The sequence below is a fragment of the Rhagoletis pomonella genome, unplaced genomic scaffold (genome assembly GCF_013731165.1).
Source record: "Rhagoletis pomonella isolate Grant_MI unplaced genomic scaffold, Rhpom_1.0 Rhpom_scaffold_00004, whole genome shotgun sequence".
NCBI lineage: Eukaryota > Metazoa > Arthropoda > Insecta > Diptera > Tephritidae > Rhagoletis > Rhagoletis pomonella.
In genome coordinates this window covers 35074271-35094669 of record NW_023458558.1, presented here as the reverse complement: position 1 = coordinate 35094669, position 20399 = coordinate 35074271, and the positions used below count along the sequence as shown (strand labels likewise).

General features: G+C 33.9%; 1 protein-coding gene across 1 annotated transcript in view; it reads right to left on the bottom strand.

Annotated features, from left to right (window-relative positions):
* LOC118737525 overlaps positions 1-20399 on the bottom strand; it is a gene marked incomplete in the record, with an annotated part of 218716 nt that overhangs the window by 160463 nt on the left and 37854 nt on the right. The window contains 1 exon segment of the mRNA XM_036468093.1: positions 4722-6260. Within this exon segment, the coding sequence (XP_036323986.1) occupies positions 4722-6252 (1531 nt within the window).

Sequence of the window (20399 nt, the reverse complement as noted above, 5' to 3'; positions counted from 1 at the left end):
CACAACACAACACAACACAACACAACACAACACAACACAACACAACAAAACTCAAAAAAAAACTCAATTTATCGATACTTTAAAATATTACTTTGAAAGTAAATAGTAGCTGTCAGACCATAGTGCTTCTTTTAGCCTGTTTTCTCAAAATTTGTATAATTTTTTTTTTTTTTTTTAGTTTGGTAGCTACATAAAGCACTTCCTCAGTTTTTTCCATGTAAAAAATTCCAGATTTTAATGGAATAAATTACGGAAGAGCGTCAGCCACCAGTCAGAGCAACCATTGTTGCACGTATCGAGCATTTCCACCTACCATGTTTAATATAAAGACTTACCATGTATTTTACATTAAGGAATTTAGGGTCGGAGTCCGTCTTCTATACAAACAAGAAGATTATCCCTTGTTTTTACTAAATTTAATAACGTCTTATAAGAGAGCTATGTATGTACGTATATATATTTAATATATGTATTTGCATGTAAACACTTCCATGGTAGAATGCCATAAGTCACAATATCATTGAAACTCCACCATAAGCGTGATTTACTTTTAGATAAAAGCTATTGAATTATCTAAACATTAACTCAAAGAGGGGAAAACATAAACTTATGTCATTATTCTGCCTTCGAGATGGAAAACGTATTGTATATTTATAAGTATGTAGTAGAAATGTTAATCCCGAGATCCCGGGATCCCGAACTTTTTAAGGTCTCGAAAATCCCGGGATTCTTGGCAAGTAATCCCGGGATTTTCAGGATTTGTAATTTGCACTGATGGCAATAATAGGCACTCCTTTTCATGACCGGTATTGGCTATATTTCTCTTTTTATTTAATAATTAATATTTTTTTTATAAATGTCAAGCTCATTATACATATAACACCGCGCGATAGTAAGTTTTAAAGACAAATATCAATAAATTCGCGAAACCATGGGCCAAATATAATAAAATTGCGTTTTTAGTTTTTCACTCTGACGTCAGTAATTTAAAAATGATTTAAAAAATTCAAAGAAATGTGCTTAGATAAGAAGTATGGGTATAAAATTAATGAGGAAATCCTGTAGAATTTAAACAAATTCAAGTTTCTGGTGCAGAAGGACTGGTAAATATTGAAAATGTCATTTTAAAATTTTATCCTTGAAATTTCGCAATATTTGTTTTTGAAAAAATTATAAATTAAGGGCTTATATAAACTCGATAACTTCCTCGAGTTTTGTTCTTTTAACTTTGTCAACTTAAAAGTTTCCTATTCGTCCTTGTGAATCCAAAAAATTTAATTTTTTTAAATTCTAAGGAAATTTCCTATTGCATTTGTTACCCATATTTTTATTCTACATTGCATTGAATTTTTATAACAATTTTTGAAATTAATCATATCTTTTAAATTACAAAGTCCTTCAAAATAATTCCTGCGGTCAGAGAGAAAAAATAAAAACGCCACTTTAAGTAAAAAATTAGGTTTCAAACCCATTTATTATTATTTATTTCATGGCAGGAGAGCTTCTCAAACAATATAGAAGCAATTTTTTCGATTCAAGTTGTTGAAAAGTAATGAATATCTAAATCCCGGGACTAATCCCGGGATCCCCAGAGTATGACAACGCCATCGCGAAAATCCCGGTATCGGAAAAAGCTGAAAATTAATATCCCTAGTATGTACATACATATGTATGTATATAAGTAGGTAAATATGTATAAGTATATGTATATAAAGTTTGAGAGAAAACTTAAAAGCTTCTGTGTCATTGTGACATGATGTTCAGACAATCCAACAATACGCTGTCGTGAATGTCAAATCTCTGTTGACAAGTGTCGCTGTTATTTTTGCACTTATAATGAGAAAAAAACTGACGTTTCAAAACAAATTTGTGCATGTATATGTATGTACATCAGGGTATATTTTTTATTTTAAACCCGGTTAATATTTACCTGTACAGCCGTGGCTTTGAAGTTTCCCATGTATTTTACATGGAAAAAATAAGTTTTTTCGTATAATTGCTATAAAATCATTAAAAATAAATATTTTTGATCGAATAAGACTATTTTCTTTCAAAGGTCTTCAAAAAATATCACTATGATACTTATTTAACGTAAAAATTCTACTAATGACGATTTCGTTTCTACCAAAAAATATTGCATTTTGATTGTCCCTTTCTCCTTTCGTGTTCAATTCTAAAATAAGGGCAAATTGTGGGAAAACTTTGTGTTCGTTTTTTTGAATGTCACACTTCTGTAAGGCAAAAATAGGAAAGTTTTCTGCCCTTTGAAGCTTTGTCAGGGGAGATGGTTGCCCAGAAAATCCAATGGCTGCATAAAACGATAATAGTTATTATGAAATTCGTGAGCTGGAATAAGGACAAAAAGCAAAAACATGCCCTTTTTAAGGGTGAGTGTAACATCAAATACATCTTTCAGCGTGCAAGAGCCACCCTAATATACATACACATGTATGAATGTGTGCATATTTCGTTTAATGAAAATTCTCATTCACTGTCATTCGTATGTGCTAAATAAATTGGGCTTAAAATTTGTGGAAGACTTCAACTATGTATGTACTTATATTTAGTTACGTATGTATGCCTTCCTGCGCATTTATGCATGAAATTTACTCTATAGACAAATGCGCCACATATGCAACTACGCACCAAGAACTTTTTATATGTGACCTGGTCTACGGAAAGGGGGCTTAGGTGTCAAAAAAATCAATTTTCACTTTTTGGTTGATTCGGATGGAAGATGAGATGATTTTCACTTTTAACAGCTCTTTCACAGAAAACTTTTTTCGCACGTAAGCTCCCTTTTCGTTATCCAGGTCACATATAATGATTTTCGCCAGAACACAGTAAAAATATGTACATATGTACAAATCTTATACAATTTTTGCGCTATTTCGCATACCACATATTAGATATTCAACTACTATACAAGAGCAGACAATAAAGGACTCACCAATTTCATTTTACAAATACATATATATCGCCTAAATTAGAAGACTCCTATCGCCAAATCACCTAAAGAGTCCATTTAGGCTGCGTAAATGGCAGAGGAACGAGTCATTGCGGGCAGCTGTTCAAATTTGACCCCTCTAAAAAAACTCACTCCAATAGAAACTGCGCTTTACAAGAGTCCCAGTAGGACAGGTGAAACACAGTGGGTTTATTTGTCGTTGTTTTTCTCTTTCTATCGACGACAAATTTGATATATTTTACCGTTCAGCAAAATATGTTTACGCTGCGTCTTAAGTATCTATTTTTTAACGCAACTTCAAAAAAAAAAAAGCAAAGAAGTATAAGTTTGGGCGGACCCAATTTTATATACCCGGCGCAGGTATCAACTATCGTTGTTCCAAATTTTTCGAAGTGAAACTTCTTTAGCGGCGGTTGGTTGGTTGGGAGTAAATTGGAAATTGAATTGGAAACGGAAATTGCACACGGAAATGGTACAAAGGAAATGATGCAACGGAAATGGTTGGGGCTGAAACAAGGGCATCTTATGTGTATGCACATGGTATTAATTTAACAAAAACGATCTAATAAAAGGTTAAAGAATAACACTTAGAAAAAGGCCAATACAAGAATGAAAGTAAAGGTGAGTGCGTACATAGATAAAGAAAAGGATAAAGGCAAGGTAAAAATAAAAACAAAAACAAAGATGCGTAAAGATAAAGGCAAAAATGAAGACCAAGGTAAATTTAAACACTTCACTTACATATATGTATATAAGAGCAAAGGTGAAGGGGAATATGTAGATGAAGAAAATGATAAACATAAAAGTAAAGAAAAAGAGGAGGATGCGGATACCGATAAAAGAAAAGATGACGATAGGGGAAGAAAGATTAAATTAAAGGTAATTAAAGAGGAAAGGATATAGAGAGAGACACAAAGACTCAACCTGGGAACCATTTTGTGATTTTAGAGATTTTCGGAATTCACGAGACTTATCGATAAAATAATCGATATTTTTATCGGTTTTGTTATCGATATTTCTATCGATTTAGTTATCGGTATTTTATCGATTTTTTGTTATCGATAGTTATCGATTTTGTTATCGATATTAATAGATTTTGTTGTCGATATTCTCGATTCCTATAGGCAGTTACAAACAGCCTTTATGCGAACAAAGTTCTAATACCATCTGCACAAGTGCGCTCGGGTATAAAACTGAGTTTGAAAACGAAAACTAAGAACAAGGTTGTTATTTATAAAGTGTAATACAAAATTTTTTGATGAAACGAACAAGAAATGAATTGAAGTAAGCTTCACCTTAGTAGTGTGATCCAGGCCAATTTTTTGTGTTTTTTATGGTTTCAAAATTGGTTGGTTTCAGGCTAAGTTCATTTGTCTGATGATCAAAATGTTTTTATAAAACACGTAGTATGTAGAGAAATTGTAAACCCTTTAACTGTAGTATATTTTTTATCTCCATAGCAGGAGTACTTTGTACGTTGTTGGTGTGGAATTTCGACATTAACTGTGCCTCCTACTTGAATACATATGTATGTATATTTTACGAAAAAAATAACCAAAAATGGCCCAAGCTAGAATTTAGGAGTTTCTTAAAAAAAATCTTCCTTTTACAATTTCATAGCACCAGCATAGAGCAAAATCTTGATTGTATGAACGATTGCAATCAGTGCGCTACCACATATGTATGCATATAAATACCTAGAAAACTTTATGCTACAAATACTTCATTAGCGTATGTATGTATATGCGCTCACCTGCATAGAATAATGGCAGCATATTAAAGATGATGATGACCGAGAATAGAGCGCGTGAGAATGACTGGAGATCAGCCAGAGCCACCGTAAATTTCGTACGCATAGAGCAACGCATTGTAGATAGAAAAGGTTTAGTAGTCGTGGTTGCAGCAACACCATTAACAAAGCCAGCAGCAGCGGACGCCACTCCGTCACAAAGCTCGCCGACAGCGCACCTGTTGCAACTACAAATGCTGTGGTGGTTTTTATAATGAAAGATACTTCGTTGTTCGACTGTTGCACATGCAACTGTTGTGGGCTGTAGTAGCAATGGTATTGTTGTAGAAGCTTCAATCTGTTTCGATAACTGAGGCGTTGCATTGTATGAGCAATAGCTGCCGGCAAATAGTTGTGAAAAATGTGCTTTAGAGTCATTCGATTGACTGGCATGTGGTAGTTGTTTTTGTTGTTTGTTGTCATTAACATTTCTGGAAGATTGGCGTAAGCATGAGACAGCGTCAGACGGATTACAATAGCAGCCACACCCGCTAGCTGCTTGGCAGCAAGCGTCCACATTGTACTTTTTCTTGCATTTCGTTTTCCCTGGTTGGCAGCTTTTGGTTTTGCTTTTGTTTTTGTTGTTCTGTGTTTGTTGTGTAATGTGCTCACAACCACCTCTAAACAGTTTACAAGCGCCTGCAGCCACACTACTAGCAATATCGCCATTACCGACAATAGAGATTTGTTGCTGGATATAATATTTTTGTTGTCGTTGCAACTCGCTACCAGTCGCTGCTGCGTTTGACATGTTTGCAAATCCTTTGATTTTTCTCCTTCTACTTTCCGAATGGCATCTTTGGTGCATTCGTTGTTGTTTTTGTTTTTGAGGCCTCTCTCCTGGTATCTCACTGTAACCACTGCAATGTGCTGAACATTCGCTTTTACTTCTGCCTCTTTGCAAACCTTCCACAAAGCGGTGATTTTCAATATCATCTTTGCCTTTGCAATACTTTTGATTGTGCGGCAGCAATGACTTCGCTTCGCTTGAGTTTGGTTGTTTCCTGGCAGCAGTTGCTTTCCATATTGATGGCGATGCGATGAAGTGATATCCCTTTTCACTCCTTTGTAATGACTGCAAATGTAACTGTGCCGGACTCTGTTGTAAGGATTTTCGCAATATCTGGTCGCTCTTAGAATGTTGCTTCTCATTCGTTGTTCCTGTGTTCTGGTGTTTTGTGCCCAATTCGCATTGAATCGAAGAGTACTCGACAACGGTAAGTGAGGGTTGACGATGCGATGACAATAGGCTCGATATTTCTGTTGAGGCGTTGGTTTTTGTTGCTTCTGTTGATGCTGATTTTGCTGATGCCTCGTCTTTAAATTGTTTCCGCTCGTTGGCGAGGATGTATGCCTCTGGCGCTTGTATGCCGGAAGTGTGTTGCACGAAACAATGCTGAACATATGCTGTTGTTGTTGGAAGTGTTTGTGTTGCTGTTGCCTCTGTTTTTGTTGTAGTGTTGCTGTAGTATTGTAATATATCTGCTGAGGCCATGTTGTGCCCTATTCATTCATCGCATCAAACGCGTCGTTAAACCGGAAAGAATGAGACAAGTGAGAGAAACAAGATGAAAAGGATTACAAATAGAGGCATTGAAAAAGCGTGTCTGTTATTTGCATAAAATCATTTAATCCGAAAATATATTTGAAGCGATAGGAGATATAGCACTTCGCGACAGCCGAAACCAGCCCGGACTTTGTTAACATTTTCTGAAAGTATAACCATCCGGTAGTAAAACACTCGATAAATTTTCAAAAGTTACCTCGTATATCTCGGCCTAACTAATTTTCGAAAAAAACAAAATTTAAAATAAATGTTTGAACGAAATTATGGTAAAATTTCATGTGAAATATTTTCGTAGAACATTTTAACTCATTAGCTCACGTCTGAAAGGGTCGTTTTGATCCTTACTTCAAAAAATGCCGCAAAAGCAAATTTGGAAGGTCGTTAGAGGATTGATATATTCTAGATTCTTCTTCGGAAAATTTTACTAGGGATCTTCTCAGGCAAAACCTCATGCCACCAACGTAAAAGCCTCTATAAAATTTGAAAAAAATAAAATCTATGCCAATAAGGAATAACAGCTAAACTAAATTAAAAAAAAATAAAAAAATTTTAAAAAAAGCAAGTTTTTTTCTGCCTCAGCAAACGCCTAATGAAATTTTCCGAAATAAAATTTTCCAGAATTTATCAATGCCCCAACCATTTACCATATATATCTTAAACTTTAATTTCGCTCAGACATTTATTTTAACCATTTTTTCCACATTTTTGAAAACAACTTAGGCCGGGACATGAAATAAAAATACGTGCTAACTTTTGTAAATCCATCGAGTGTTTTATTACGGGATATGAATACTTTCAGAAAATATTAGCAAAACCCGCGCTGGTTTGAACTGTCATACAATTATCGCATACAGAACATATCGTCGTTTAAAGTACAAAACCGCATATCGTCTTTCTTCAAAACCGCATAATTGACACTTTTTGCCAAAAATTGGATTGATACGCGGTTTGCATTTTGTTGATACGCGGTTTTGTACTTTAAATGACGATGATGATATATATTCTCAATGGGTTTAAGAGCCGCACTCAGAAACTGTTATTTAATGAGAAAAACAGGGTTAAAATATAAGGGCTCATTATTTCTGTGCTCGTTTGGAAAAGTAGCTTATGTCGAAAGGCTGGCTTTAGTATAATACGGCATTCCCTTTATTCTTTAAACGACAAAGAATTTTTGGATGAGACTTAACAAGAATATTGACTTGCTAGTATCGGAACTATTTCTTGCACGTTTATTTGCCAAAAGTTTTTCAACGGCTCAGCGTCGGTGAGTCATTCGCAATCGTATGCTGCGAATGCCGATTTATACTAAAGCCAGCCTTTCGACATAAGCTACTTTTCCATACGAACACAGATTTAATGAAAAATTAAAGTATGGCCAAAGTTTTGGCCCTTTTTTTGTGGCATCACTCACATTTTCCTGCCTCAGCAATCCCAATGGCCGAGTGAGCAGAGCAGAGAGATCCGAGATATAATCCCCGTCCAACGGAATTTTCTTTTTCCCCACTTTATTAATTTGTTCATTGAATTTTCTGTTATTTGTTATATGTTATACACTAGCAAATACCCGGCGTGCTTCGCTGCGCCTTAAAAGTACTTTTTTGTTGTTACTCCCTCTCAAACTATTACCATATTATTTATAAAAAAAAAAAAGATCTGAAGAGCTTTATGAAGTTAGATTTTCTAACAAGTTTTCGAAAAATTAAACATTATTTATTTTTTATAATAATGGGTGCTAGTTAATATATTTTCGAAGATATTTACAAAGTAGGTAAAGCATCGATTTTCTCCTGAAAATTTAATTTCTAATCTTATAACTCGAGCCTACATATCGCGAACTATCTTCGAAGATGTATTTATTCGGTAATACGGTATATTTACGTTACTTAACAAGGGGAAATAATTTTTTTTTAATTTGAAAAAAAGTCTACAATTTTTACAAAACAGGTATTAACTAATAATTTTCGATGTAGTGACAGCGTGTAACAAAACAAAAATACTTTGAAGGCGCTGCGAAGTACGCGGTGTGTTTCCTAGTTGAAGACATATCTGGATCAAAGATTTCTCAAATACTTTCCTTTGATACCCATATTGTAATACTTAGCTCATGTTATCGATTTAAAAGAAATACAATTCTTTAAAAAGGTGGCAACCCTACTTCAAAAATATTTTCGGCATAAACTTTCCTAAACTTCTTTAGTTTGATACTCATATTGCAAATTTCATAAATTAAAATTTTCAAACAAAAATATTTTCGGCTGTAAGCCTTCTCAAACTTTCTTTTGAAAGCCATATTCAGTATTCACAGGTGGGCACTCTCCAATTTTGTTAATTTTTATTTTAAGTTAGAACTCTAGCAATACTGGAAACTACATTCAATTCGATGCATTAGTTTTTGAGCGTTGCGCGTACAAACATGCACACAGACAGACAGACAAAAGTTTTAAAGATTGCTGATTTTGCTCGAATAAAAAACACCCATATTAATATAATATAATATATAATAATATAATTGTTTTAAAAAGAAAAAAATTTATTTTTGTATTTCATTTAATTTTTGGATTTATTTCTTTTTTATTCACACTTTTTTCATTTAATATTTATATTTGTTTTAAAAAGGAAAATATTTTTATATTTCATTTAATTTCAAGCAACTACAAAGTTTAATTTATTTTTCTTGAAATATTTAGGTTTTATTGTTTTAAAAAGAAAATTTTTTTTTTACTTTCATTTAATTTTTTGAAAGTTATAATTTTTTAATGTCTTCTTTAATTGTTCTTTCTTCAAAGCAATATTTACCAAAGTGCCTTCTTTTTGTCCTAGATATCTCGGCTTGGGCTGAAGAAGTGACTTATGGCTTTCGAAACGCTACTAGCTCCAGTTTATTTTTGGCAGCATCATAGTTTGAAAAATCAACCATATCGTAAAGAATCATTTCTATCCAACTCATTCCTCATTTCGTAGCTATGCAAGTTATGTCTCCCGACACCCAACATCCGTAGGTATGTATGTATGTATATGTACATACTTTCTATAAAGCTCGATTTATTCTGTACTATTTAGCAAAGGTTAGTTACTCGTTCGGGGTAAACAAATAGAACTATAAAACAGTAATACACAAAAATTTTCAGCTCAGCAAAAACTAAAGGAGTCAAAGTATTTTCTTCTTATTTAATTTAAGGTCTTATGAACAAAATTTTTAGTTTTATCGTGCGGTGCAGAGCCATTATTACTATTCGAAACATAACTGACCGTGGGTAAAGCAAGCGTTTTCCAGCCGAAGTCCAGTCACGTTTAGCGTTTGACTTTGCAATCTATTTGTCGACATGTCAAATCAAAGCCTCAGAGAATACTGAAGCCTTTCAAACGGAATGTCTATGAGAATTAATGGAAGACCTGATAGAAAACATATTTCCCTTTGCCGCAACTAGATATAATTCTTTCTTCAACTATGTATATTGCTCTTCCTCTTCTTCACCACTAATCTTGTTCCATTATTAAGGTGAGGTGGATCAATGTAGCGAAAAAAATAGAAGGCAATCCAATTTTTAAATTAAGGCGAACGTGAGGAGCGATGGAAGTCAATAGTACCAGGGCAATCCACTTAAAAGAAGACAAAAGGCACTCTGGATGGTCAAAAGAGCCAGTATGCCGGCCCCGCAACACCTACTGTCTTCGCGAGGTTGGAAGTAGGCTTCCACAAAAAAAAAAATCTGATCTGATTTACGACAACATCTGACTTATGTAGCAAAGTGTTAAATAAGCTCGGATCTTGTATAAAAAAATATGTCTCTTCATGTGATTAGGGATGTACATACAAGCATAATTCTCGAACACAGGGGCGTATGCGCAACATTTAATAAATCAATTTGCTTCCATTATGATTACGGTGACCATCCGTCCTGTATTATATGGGACAGTCCTCTCTTTTGACCCCTTGTCCTAGTAATTTAGTTATTTTACACTGGATGCCAAATGTTCTGTTATTCTTTTAATGTTCTGTATTTGTCTCGTATTCGGTGTTCCGACGCCTTAACAGCTCATGATGTTGGTATGTGATCGTAATTTTCTTTATAAAAGTTTTTTTTTTCTAATCTGAATACCTGTGTTTCGAATCGGGGAATACATAAAGTGGCCAAAATAGAAATTAGGACTCGACATTTTAGTAAGTTTTGGCTAATTTTCCTTAGTTTATTTAATGTTTATTATTTATTATATGAAAGTAATTTGTGATGATACTATAAGGATACTGTTTTAGGGAAAACAGTGTGGAAAAAATTTGCAAAATTATTTTTTTTGTCCCGTGTGCGGCTCTCATTAATATGGTCACCGTAATTATGATTGTAGATTTCGGTACTTTCGTCTCGAAGTACAAACATACATAAGTGTAAACTTATACTTAAAGGTGTATATAATTGCGACTTGATATGCGAGTATAAGCCAATTACTTTCCTAAAGTTTTAGGGCAATTGGCAACTTTGACGGCAACGGCGCGAATGTGCTTACTACTAGGCGCGAGTTTCGTAAAACTATATTAATAAATTCAAGTAAGTATGAGCAAAACCCACAGGAAAATGGGCCAAGTTTACTTTTCCATTAAAAATTTTGCGTTTAAATAAATATAACCAAATAAAAAGAAAACGCCCGAGATGCTTGCAACGTAATAACTAAATCATAAGCAGTAAATTTTAAGATTTTTACAAATACATATGCAGTTATGTAGAGAGTTTGACTGCTGCTGTATTGTTCTTATTGCTCACTGGTAACAATTTAACATTTTTAAAAATGTATGTAAGTATATTTATGTAAGTTCTGTGGCAGCGACTCTTTGCAGTACATATGTACGTAGATTTTTTTTAATACCAAGCACAGGAAATTATTCTCCTTTTTATTTTCTGTATATCTGAGCATTGCTCTACGTCACTGATGGGCACTGCCTTGCCCGCGGGCAAAGCTCTTTTAAGCTTCCTATATATTTTGTATAGGCGCGTGCAGAGTAAAAGCTCTCTCTGCTCATCGCTGCTCTACGTACATGTGTACTGCAAAGAGTCGTTGCCACAGAACTTTCATAAATATACTTACATACATTTTTAAAAATGTTAAATTGTTACCAAAGCTTTTTATAGCAAAGCTGAAAGTTGCAAAGTTTTTTAAGTATTTCTGAGCATATTTAAAGCTGTCAAGAGCCATAACATTTGAGCCACTTTGAACTGAAAGCTTTAAAAGTTCGCAGTTATAGTTGTAAGCACAATTATTTGTAATCTAGAAACTTTTTAGGTTTGTCAAAAAGCTACATTAGTGTATAGCAGCAAAGTAAAGAACTTAACAGTCTTACAATCAGTGTTAGATAAGTCACGACCCAAACATTATCTGCGGGTAGTGGCGGATTTGTCGTAAAGGCAACATAGAAATGTGCCTAGGGCGGCAAAATTTAGCGGCCGCAAAATTTGCGTTAAAAAAATTATTTTTTTTTATGTTAGCTGCACTGCAAGTAAAATAAATTAATAATAATATAAATTCGAGATCCAATTACGCCATCAGGAAATAAGATAACGCTGTTAGGTAAAAATTCCAAATTAGTATAAAATATTTTTCTTATCGGAAAAGGGCGGCAAATTCTGAATTGCTTATGGGTGACAAATACTCAAATCCGCCACTGTCTTAACTTTTTTAAATTTTCTGTAGATTTTATCAAATAAAATACCTCTTTGAGGTAAAATTTTCGAGTGACGGAAGCTGAACTAGAAACACAAAATCTATGATATCATTTTCGTGATGAAAATTTTACGCAAGTTTTGAATGCCATGGAAACTGACGGATTTTTTTTTTATTCATGCTAGTCCTTGCTAAAGTTCTGTATTTTTATATTGTGTTTCTAACAGTAGACGGAAATTTGCAAAGTTCCGAATAAATTTAAATTTTTTTAATTTTGTGTCTCTAGTTCAGCTTTCGCCATTGGAAAATTATACCTCAAAGAGGTGATATCAATTATTTTGGGATAGCAAATTTAAAATCAAGGAAAATCCAAATAATAATCTAGACGTTTTATTTTTCTCAAATAAATTCCTAAATATGATTCTTCGAATCCGAGCTAAAGCGATAAAGAATGATATATATATATGCTTTGTATATAAAAAAAATTAAAAATTAAAAAACAATCAAATATGAAAAATGATTTAAACTTATCAATTTGGTGCTTGGATAACATCCTCGAAGTTCGTCCTTCTAACTTTATCAGCTTAAAAAATTACCTATTCATCCTTGTGAATGCAAAAAAAATTTGTCTTTTTAAATTCTAAAATTTAATCTTGCATTTGGTACCCATACAAAACCACTGAGGTTTGAATAACTTAGGAAGCCAATTTACTCAAAATCAATACTTGCAACAATGTCTTCACAATAAATATGATTGTTATAGAATTTCGAAAAATGGGCATATATCCATTATTTATTAATTGAGTCAGACGAGAAGACAATGTTACTCATACGCCATGTATGTATGTACATTCTAATATTTTCCGTGAAAAATGGTAGATCCAAGATGGATCCGCTCTTTTGAATTTTTAAAAACTAATTACAGATTCGTAATCACTGACGTTAAGAGCCCCCGACCGTACAGTTTTAAGCAAATCTAGTCGATTTAATTTTTATAGCCACCACATTGGGTCCGTCAGTTTGAGAGTTTGCATTCAAGCTTCAGATTCGTATTAATAGACTTTAGAAACCCTCGAGCAAAACGGAACAAGCGAGTCGAATGGATCCGCCATTTCACATTATTTAATTCAAACTCCAGATTCGTAATACATAAAAAACCGCCGCTACCTTTTCTTTCGTAATGTTGGGTTCTCCAGAGGCACAGAAGTGGAAAAGTGAAATCTAATTTACAGTTAGCTTAGGCGTCATAGTTGGGACGCCATATTGAATTTTTCAAAAGGCCACACTGTTTCCAAGGGAGGCATTACTGTACCAATGTTGGCCTTCGCACTCATCCACGTCAAAACGCATGCGGCTCTGCCCAAAAATGTTGGAGAGTTATTATCAAGGAACGGATTTTATGGAAATTGCCTTTTTTCTGCTAAAGAGATAGAGTATATTCGATTAAGAATGTTCACGATTTAGCTTTCCCTGATTCCATATATACATACACATTTGATGTTGCCTTTTTTTGCCTTTTTTAAGATATTTGCCTTTTTTGCCTTTTCTACCTTAAAAAAAGGTATTATAGCATTTAGATTTTACACATGCCCTTGCGGCTTATAGAAGCGCAGGGATCTCTTGCCAAATTGGTTTTGGAAAAATTCAAAGCCGTTTTCTCAGCTAAAGTAGGCTTGGAGACAATAAGGGGTGTGGATAAAATTGTAAAGGGCGAGGAAAACGCCCTTATTCCTGATAATATGAACGTTTCAAACGTTCCATATTTAAATTGGGCTCCACTTGTATCAACTTACGTCGAGCACACATTTAGTACATTCAAGGCTTTTCTTCGCGAAAATCGAATGAAAATGCTGCCAGAAAACTTCAAAATGCATCTTGTGGTTCAATGTTACTACAACTATATAGATTAAAGTTTTATGAGTTAGAAACTCAAAAGGATAAAATAGTCAAAGATTCAAAGTACAAACTTTTCATATAATGAAACTAGTTCATAGTTTTTCTCTTTTTACTTGTAATATAAACATTTCTAAAATAAATGTATTTTTTGATTGTTCTTCGTATTTTCTGTCTTTTTTTTAGTGCCTTATTTTGCTTTTTTTTCAATACCTAGTGCCTTTTCCTGCCTTTTTTGCTATTTTATTTTGCCTTTTCCAGCCTATTTCGTTATTTTATTTTGCCTTTTTTATAGGTTTTTAGGTCCTAAAAATCCGTTCCCTGGTTATTATTATTTTTAATATGTGAAAAGTTAGGTATTTTTTATGTTGAATCAAAAGCAATGTGGCGATTATAAAAAAAATACCAATTCGGTATTAAATCACTATTGTAATATATGGACTTGGGCAATGTTTTCTCTGAGCAGGTTGGCGCGCCATGCCAAATAACCTATGCCACAAACGATATTGGCCACCTTAGAGCTACAATTTAACGTCGTTATTCGAACACTCCATTAACGATTCAGACCATTAAGGCGAATATGGAGCAACCTATTCGCGAGATAGAGCCATAAACCGTCACCCCTAGATCTTGGAAAACTGAGTTAACAGGATGCGCTACTGCGAGGTCAGCCAAGGTAGCCAAATTAATGAAATCGTATTCCATAAATAATGGTAATGTTTGTTCTTTCGGCTAAACCATTCGAATACCGAAAAAATTGATGTTTGTGCATTTTTTTTTTCATATTTACAAATACTAAATATGTATGTATGTATGTGCACTTTCAAAATATGAAGTGGTTAGAATTTCATATAAAAAATATCTATACATAATATAAAGTAAAGTCGAGATTCTTTGTACGCCGTAATCTCTAAAACTAAATACTAAACGGATTATGACGAGATTTTCTCTAATATACTCTGTATCGACAGGAGAGGGTTCTTTTTTTTATTTAAAATTTTAATAGGGTTGCCACCTGTCTAAAAAACTATAAGATCCGCACCGCTCGTTGGATTACAAAAAATTAGTTGTCAAATCTATAGAAAATCACAAATGTCTTATTTTTTTAATAGGATTGCCATCTCTTAAGAAAATTACTATATTCAATACTAATGAGCGTAGGTGTCAGTTCTGCACCGTCACTGTCAAATGAAAAGACTTAGCCCCTAGATGTATAATAATGTATTATTTTTCTGAGTAAGGTTGCCACCTGTTTAAAAACTATAAGATCTTCACCGTTCGTTGGATAAAAAAATTAGATACCAAAATGAGAGTGCGTGGCCTTCGCATGTACAACAACTTTAATTTTTTTGAGTAGGGTTGCTACCTATTTAAAATGACTATCTTATCCTTTAGTTTAAAGAAAACCCAAGATTTTTTGACCATGCTAATCTCGAAAGCTACTGAACGGATTTGGATGAGATTTTGTTTTATATATTCTGTATCGGTAGGGGTATTATTTTTAGTGATTAGCATTTCTATAGGGTTGCCACCTGTCTAAAAACTTATAAGATCCTTGCGTTGAATTAGTGGGGTTGCCACCTATTTAAAAATAACCACATTTTTATTAATTAAATACATGAGATTTTCACAGTTCGTACAACTAAAAAAAAACAAGTGAAAGGATACGGTCTTCAGATGTGGAATGCTTTAATTTTTTTAGTGGGGCTGCCACCTATTTAAAAATTACAACCTTACATATAATACGTGAAGGCATTTTTTATTAACTACATCAGATTTGCGCAGTTCATTCATTAAAAAAAAAAATAGGACTCAAAGGAAAGGGCTTGGCGTTCAGAGTAATAAGGTTTTATATTTTCGAAGCGGGTTGCCACCTGTACAAAAAATCATAAGACGTGAGCAGTTCGCTGGACTAAATAGTGAGTCGTTGACCTGCAGAGGGGGATCTGACATTTTCTTTTGGTAATTAAGATTAAAGTTGATTACTTATTGTAAATTCTGGGTAAATGCATTTGAAATAAATCATTGCCTAAACGAATGCAGGTTAATTAACTAATTCAAAGAATGTTTACTCTTTGCCACCAACTAAACACTATTTTTAACTATACAAATATGGGTATAACTTATATTTAAAAAAAATGCCACTTAAACCCTTATGATTCGAACCCCTTCAATTATAAGATCCACATCGTTCATTGCATTAACATCAAATCATAAGATGTGAAATGAAAGGGCTTGGCCATTAGGTGTGCAATAAGGCTGTATTTTTTAATAGGGTTGCCACCTGCTGTGTATATGTACTTACTTATGTACACATTCAGCGCATGGCGAAGCCTCGCGAGTACGAGGCTGGCTAGTATTATATATTTTGATATAAACTTATGTCAGCCTTTATCAGTTTTGTGCTGAAAAGTTACACTAAAAATGACAAGAGTTGTCAGAAATTTCTTTAAAAATAGATTATACTCCTAACCTGCCTAACACATTTATATGACCTTTATAATAGTATTTTTATGAGCATAAGAACTCTATTATGCTTTCTGTAATGGGGGAAATTACTTCCATTTAATAATATTGGCAATGAAAATTGGTTAGGTTTTGTGAAATAAATTTTTTTAATTAACAATACGATTTTAACGCTTTTCGCCTGACGAATGTGAGTCATAAAATAGACCAAACTTTTTTGGCTACACTTGGATATGTAGAACAAATTTGTTTTTGTATAAAACGTGAAGTAAGTAATGTACGTATGTAAAGAAGTAACAAAATAGAGTGCAACCAAAGAAGACACAATCAAATTAGCCACCCACCGGAAATGGATCTCCACCAGCTGACCGACCCTAATAACTATAAGCGCTTTTTTGGCCAGATCATATGATTGTCAATTATCCTGCAGGAAACATTGACATTCGCAACAAGGAGAAGTTTTAAGTTCCAGTAGGCATGTGATTTGTTTATTTTTCAACAGCCAGTGGCGATGAGTTGTAAACGTAACGATTACTGCCGGCACTCGTTATGTCTCTATCGGTTAATCGCATCAACGATGCAAATGAGAGCCGTTCATCAGAGTTCGTTGTTAATTATTTAACTTGGACACAAGCGACAGTACAGAACTAAACTTGTTAAACTTTACGTATACGCGGCGTATTCGTATACATATGTACTGTGTGCGTATACTACATATGTGCATACATACATACGCAGCAGCAATTGGGTCAACTGTTTACTTTTCCGCAAGTATATATGTGTACGTACGTATATATTTCACTGCATTTAGCAGAGGTCGATGTTTTTATTGCTGGGTTGGTTATAGGCTTAGTTAATTTACGTTTGCGTGCCAGCATGCAATTGCCATCATGGCGGCGAAATCGTATTGAATTTGTTATGCTTGGCAAGCAACAAGATTGACTGAAATGTATGTATGTACCAGGGATGCCAACTCAGTGAGAGATCCTCCATTTTGGTGGAAATTTTCTGTTATCAAAATTTCTTATATCAGTTTGCAGCTCTCAAGAAAAATATGCTCGTATATTTATTTCCTTAAGAAAAATATGCAGCTAAAGCAGAGTACTTTTTTCAAGCAACAGAAGTAATGAAAACTACTTTTTTCTTCATCTGTAATGCCGAGTTTCCATTAGGCATTGAAATGGCAAAAAAATATAAAAAATATGCCATGTGGAAATGAACTTAGTGACAATTTTTTTAATATAATACACTTTTTGCCAGTTTCGCCATTTAAAGCCTAGTGGAAATCTAGCATTAAAACAACTTAAAATATAAAAAAGAGAATGCCGAAACGTGTATTTGAGAGTCAACAGCTTTCATCGAAGCTGGGTACCTAAATTTACTGAGTTGCATACCCTTTAATTTTAAAGTCCTCGGAAGATCCTTTCAAGGACTATGAAACTGCACAATAATGCTCTATAATCGACTTCTGGGAGAACGATTGTATCCTTAGAACAATTTTCCGCATTCCATTTTTTATACCCGAGCGCACTTGGGCACAAGGGTATTATAACTTTGTTCACATAACTACGCCCACTTTCAACGGTACTTTCGAAAAATGAAATAACTACGATTTCTTATATATATATAGGCAATCATGTTTACGGCTAAACCATACTTTCAAGGTATAAATAAATATATATCATTAGAAAGATATTTTGATGCTGATGTGCAGACAATTTCTAAATTTCAAATAAGTTTAACATAAAGCGAAAAAATCAATTCAAAAGTGACACCAATACCAATGCCATAGATGTAAATGGTTGGGCCGGAAAGGCCTCCAAAATGTATGCTTTTTTTTTGGATCTTGGGCGGGGTTCCGCCCACTTCTGACCAGAAATATGTAGCTCGGTAACCGATTCATCAATTTCTACAAAACTCGGTGCACTTAATATCCTTGGTACAAGAAAGCAATGCGTTGAAAATGATTCAAATCGGACTAATTAAAACTACACTCGATTTCCGTATAACTATAAGTTTCAGATACACGAAAACTCCGATATTTCAATAACTGAGGACGCTAATTTACTCCAAGTTAATAGTTACAATAATCTCTTAACAATAAACATATAAGACTGCTGTATACTTTTGGAAATTGGGCGCGGCACCGCCCACTTTATGATTACAAAGGTGTATCTCGGTAACCACTTTATCAATTTCCACCAAACAATTTCAATTATATCATTACGTTTGAAATTGGGAAAAACACCCCTGCTTATCATGCAAATGTAGTTTAGAGAAAGTTGAGACGATGATATTTGATACTTGCGCCGGGTATATAATGTTTGGTTTCGCTCGAACTTATACTTCTTTATTTGTTAATTTTTGAGTTATTTATTTAATTGAAATTGAAAGGCATCAAAACTTTATTAACAAAAATTTTTGCACAATTCGTCAGCTATTCGCAATCAAGAGCCGGTCTAAAAGGACGAAGTGCATATCTGAACTCGTCGACCTAAATATGTTCTAGCAAAACGAGTTCCGTTCTTATCTTTTTCTGAAAAAGTTTTTTGTGGACTTTTGGTAACTGAGTATAACTAATTATTTCTCGAAAATTGTCCCAAGATAATTGTAATTAGCAATTTTTATCCTATAAATCCGTAATTATGTTTAAGTTTCGCGTTTTATTTAATTACTGAGTAGAAAATCACATAAAATAATTTTGACCGTTTTACTATACTCCTCTGTGCGGCATTTAGGTGCAGAACAGTCCGGACTATTGCTGATTCAGGTACCGTTGTCTTGGACTAAACGCTGCATACCTAGAAAAATACACTGGCGTATATTATGGTAAATGGTTAATGGTTCACAAAATGGCGCTCTCAAAGTTTGATGATAATTGATTTAATCTTAGCATATACTTGTTTAAAAATTATAATTAATATAATGGTCTAAATTTTGTAGACTAAATAAATAAATATATAGCCTTCTGTCGAAAGAGGGAATTGTGTAACCATCACCTGATTTCCAGGGAAATGAGACGCCAAAATAACTGAAAAAGGATCCCTCTTCGTCGACGTAAAGTGACCATCAATGCTCTTTAATGAACCCAGCTTGGCGGTTTGGTCTTTTTTAAGAAATTTTTACCAGTCCAGCTGCTTCAGTTAGCTTCTTATAATCCTTTTGTGTGCAGTGGTAGCATTTCCAGTACACATCAGCATTTGATTTAAGGGCCCTGTTAAAAAGTTTAAAAGTGTCTTCGAATTACTCCTCAACTTCTGACGCCCCTATTCCATTAGAGGTAGAGGTCAGGATTGCCCCTAGGCGGAATAAGTGACTTCTGAAGTTTCTCCCTAAAAGAGAGCCCTTATATTTCGCATTAGCACAGATTACCACCACCAAGTCGAAATTAAATTTGGCTGTGGTGTGAAATCAAATCGTTTTAGGACTCTCCGGTTTTAAATTGTTCATCCCATCCGTAAATTCGATAGAGTTAAACCAATATTTTCGTGCAAAGTAGGAAAACCATCGAGTAAACTAGAACAAAAGTTAGAAGGAATCTCTATGACTTTTCTTTGAAAAGAAAGCCTGCGCATTTTTATTGGGATTATATTTTCTATGACATCAAGAAGTAACTCGCTCAATTTTTGCAAATTACACTCTAAAAAGGGTTAACATGAAATGTTTAAAATTGAAAACATTCTCCATGTGGAAATTAGCACGCGTTAAAAGAGGAAAGTGGTTATTTCTCTTAATATGCGTAAATTTTAATAAACATTTCTTAGAGCATACCTAATTAAAGGCTTTAATTAAAAAAAAACAAGTCTACTCTGACTTTTCCTTGACAGTTTACAGCTCTCGGCTACGGCAGTCGTCTATAACTTTCAAAAGATATTCTTATAAATAAAATCAATAAGAATTTTCACATCAAGACTTTTTTCGTCTATTTTACCCCTTAGACTAGACAATCTGAATTTGTTGGTATATAGGTCATATTTTTCTTTTTGTGCCTTCTAAAAGTAACACGTGGATTAGATGCCGATTTTAAGCCCTAAAAATAAGATATACTCAAAAAACTGATAGCC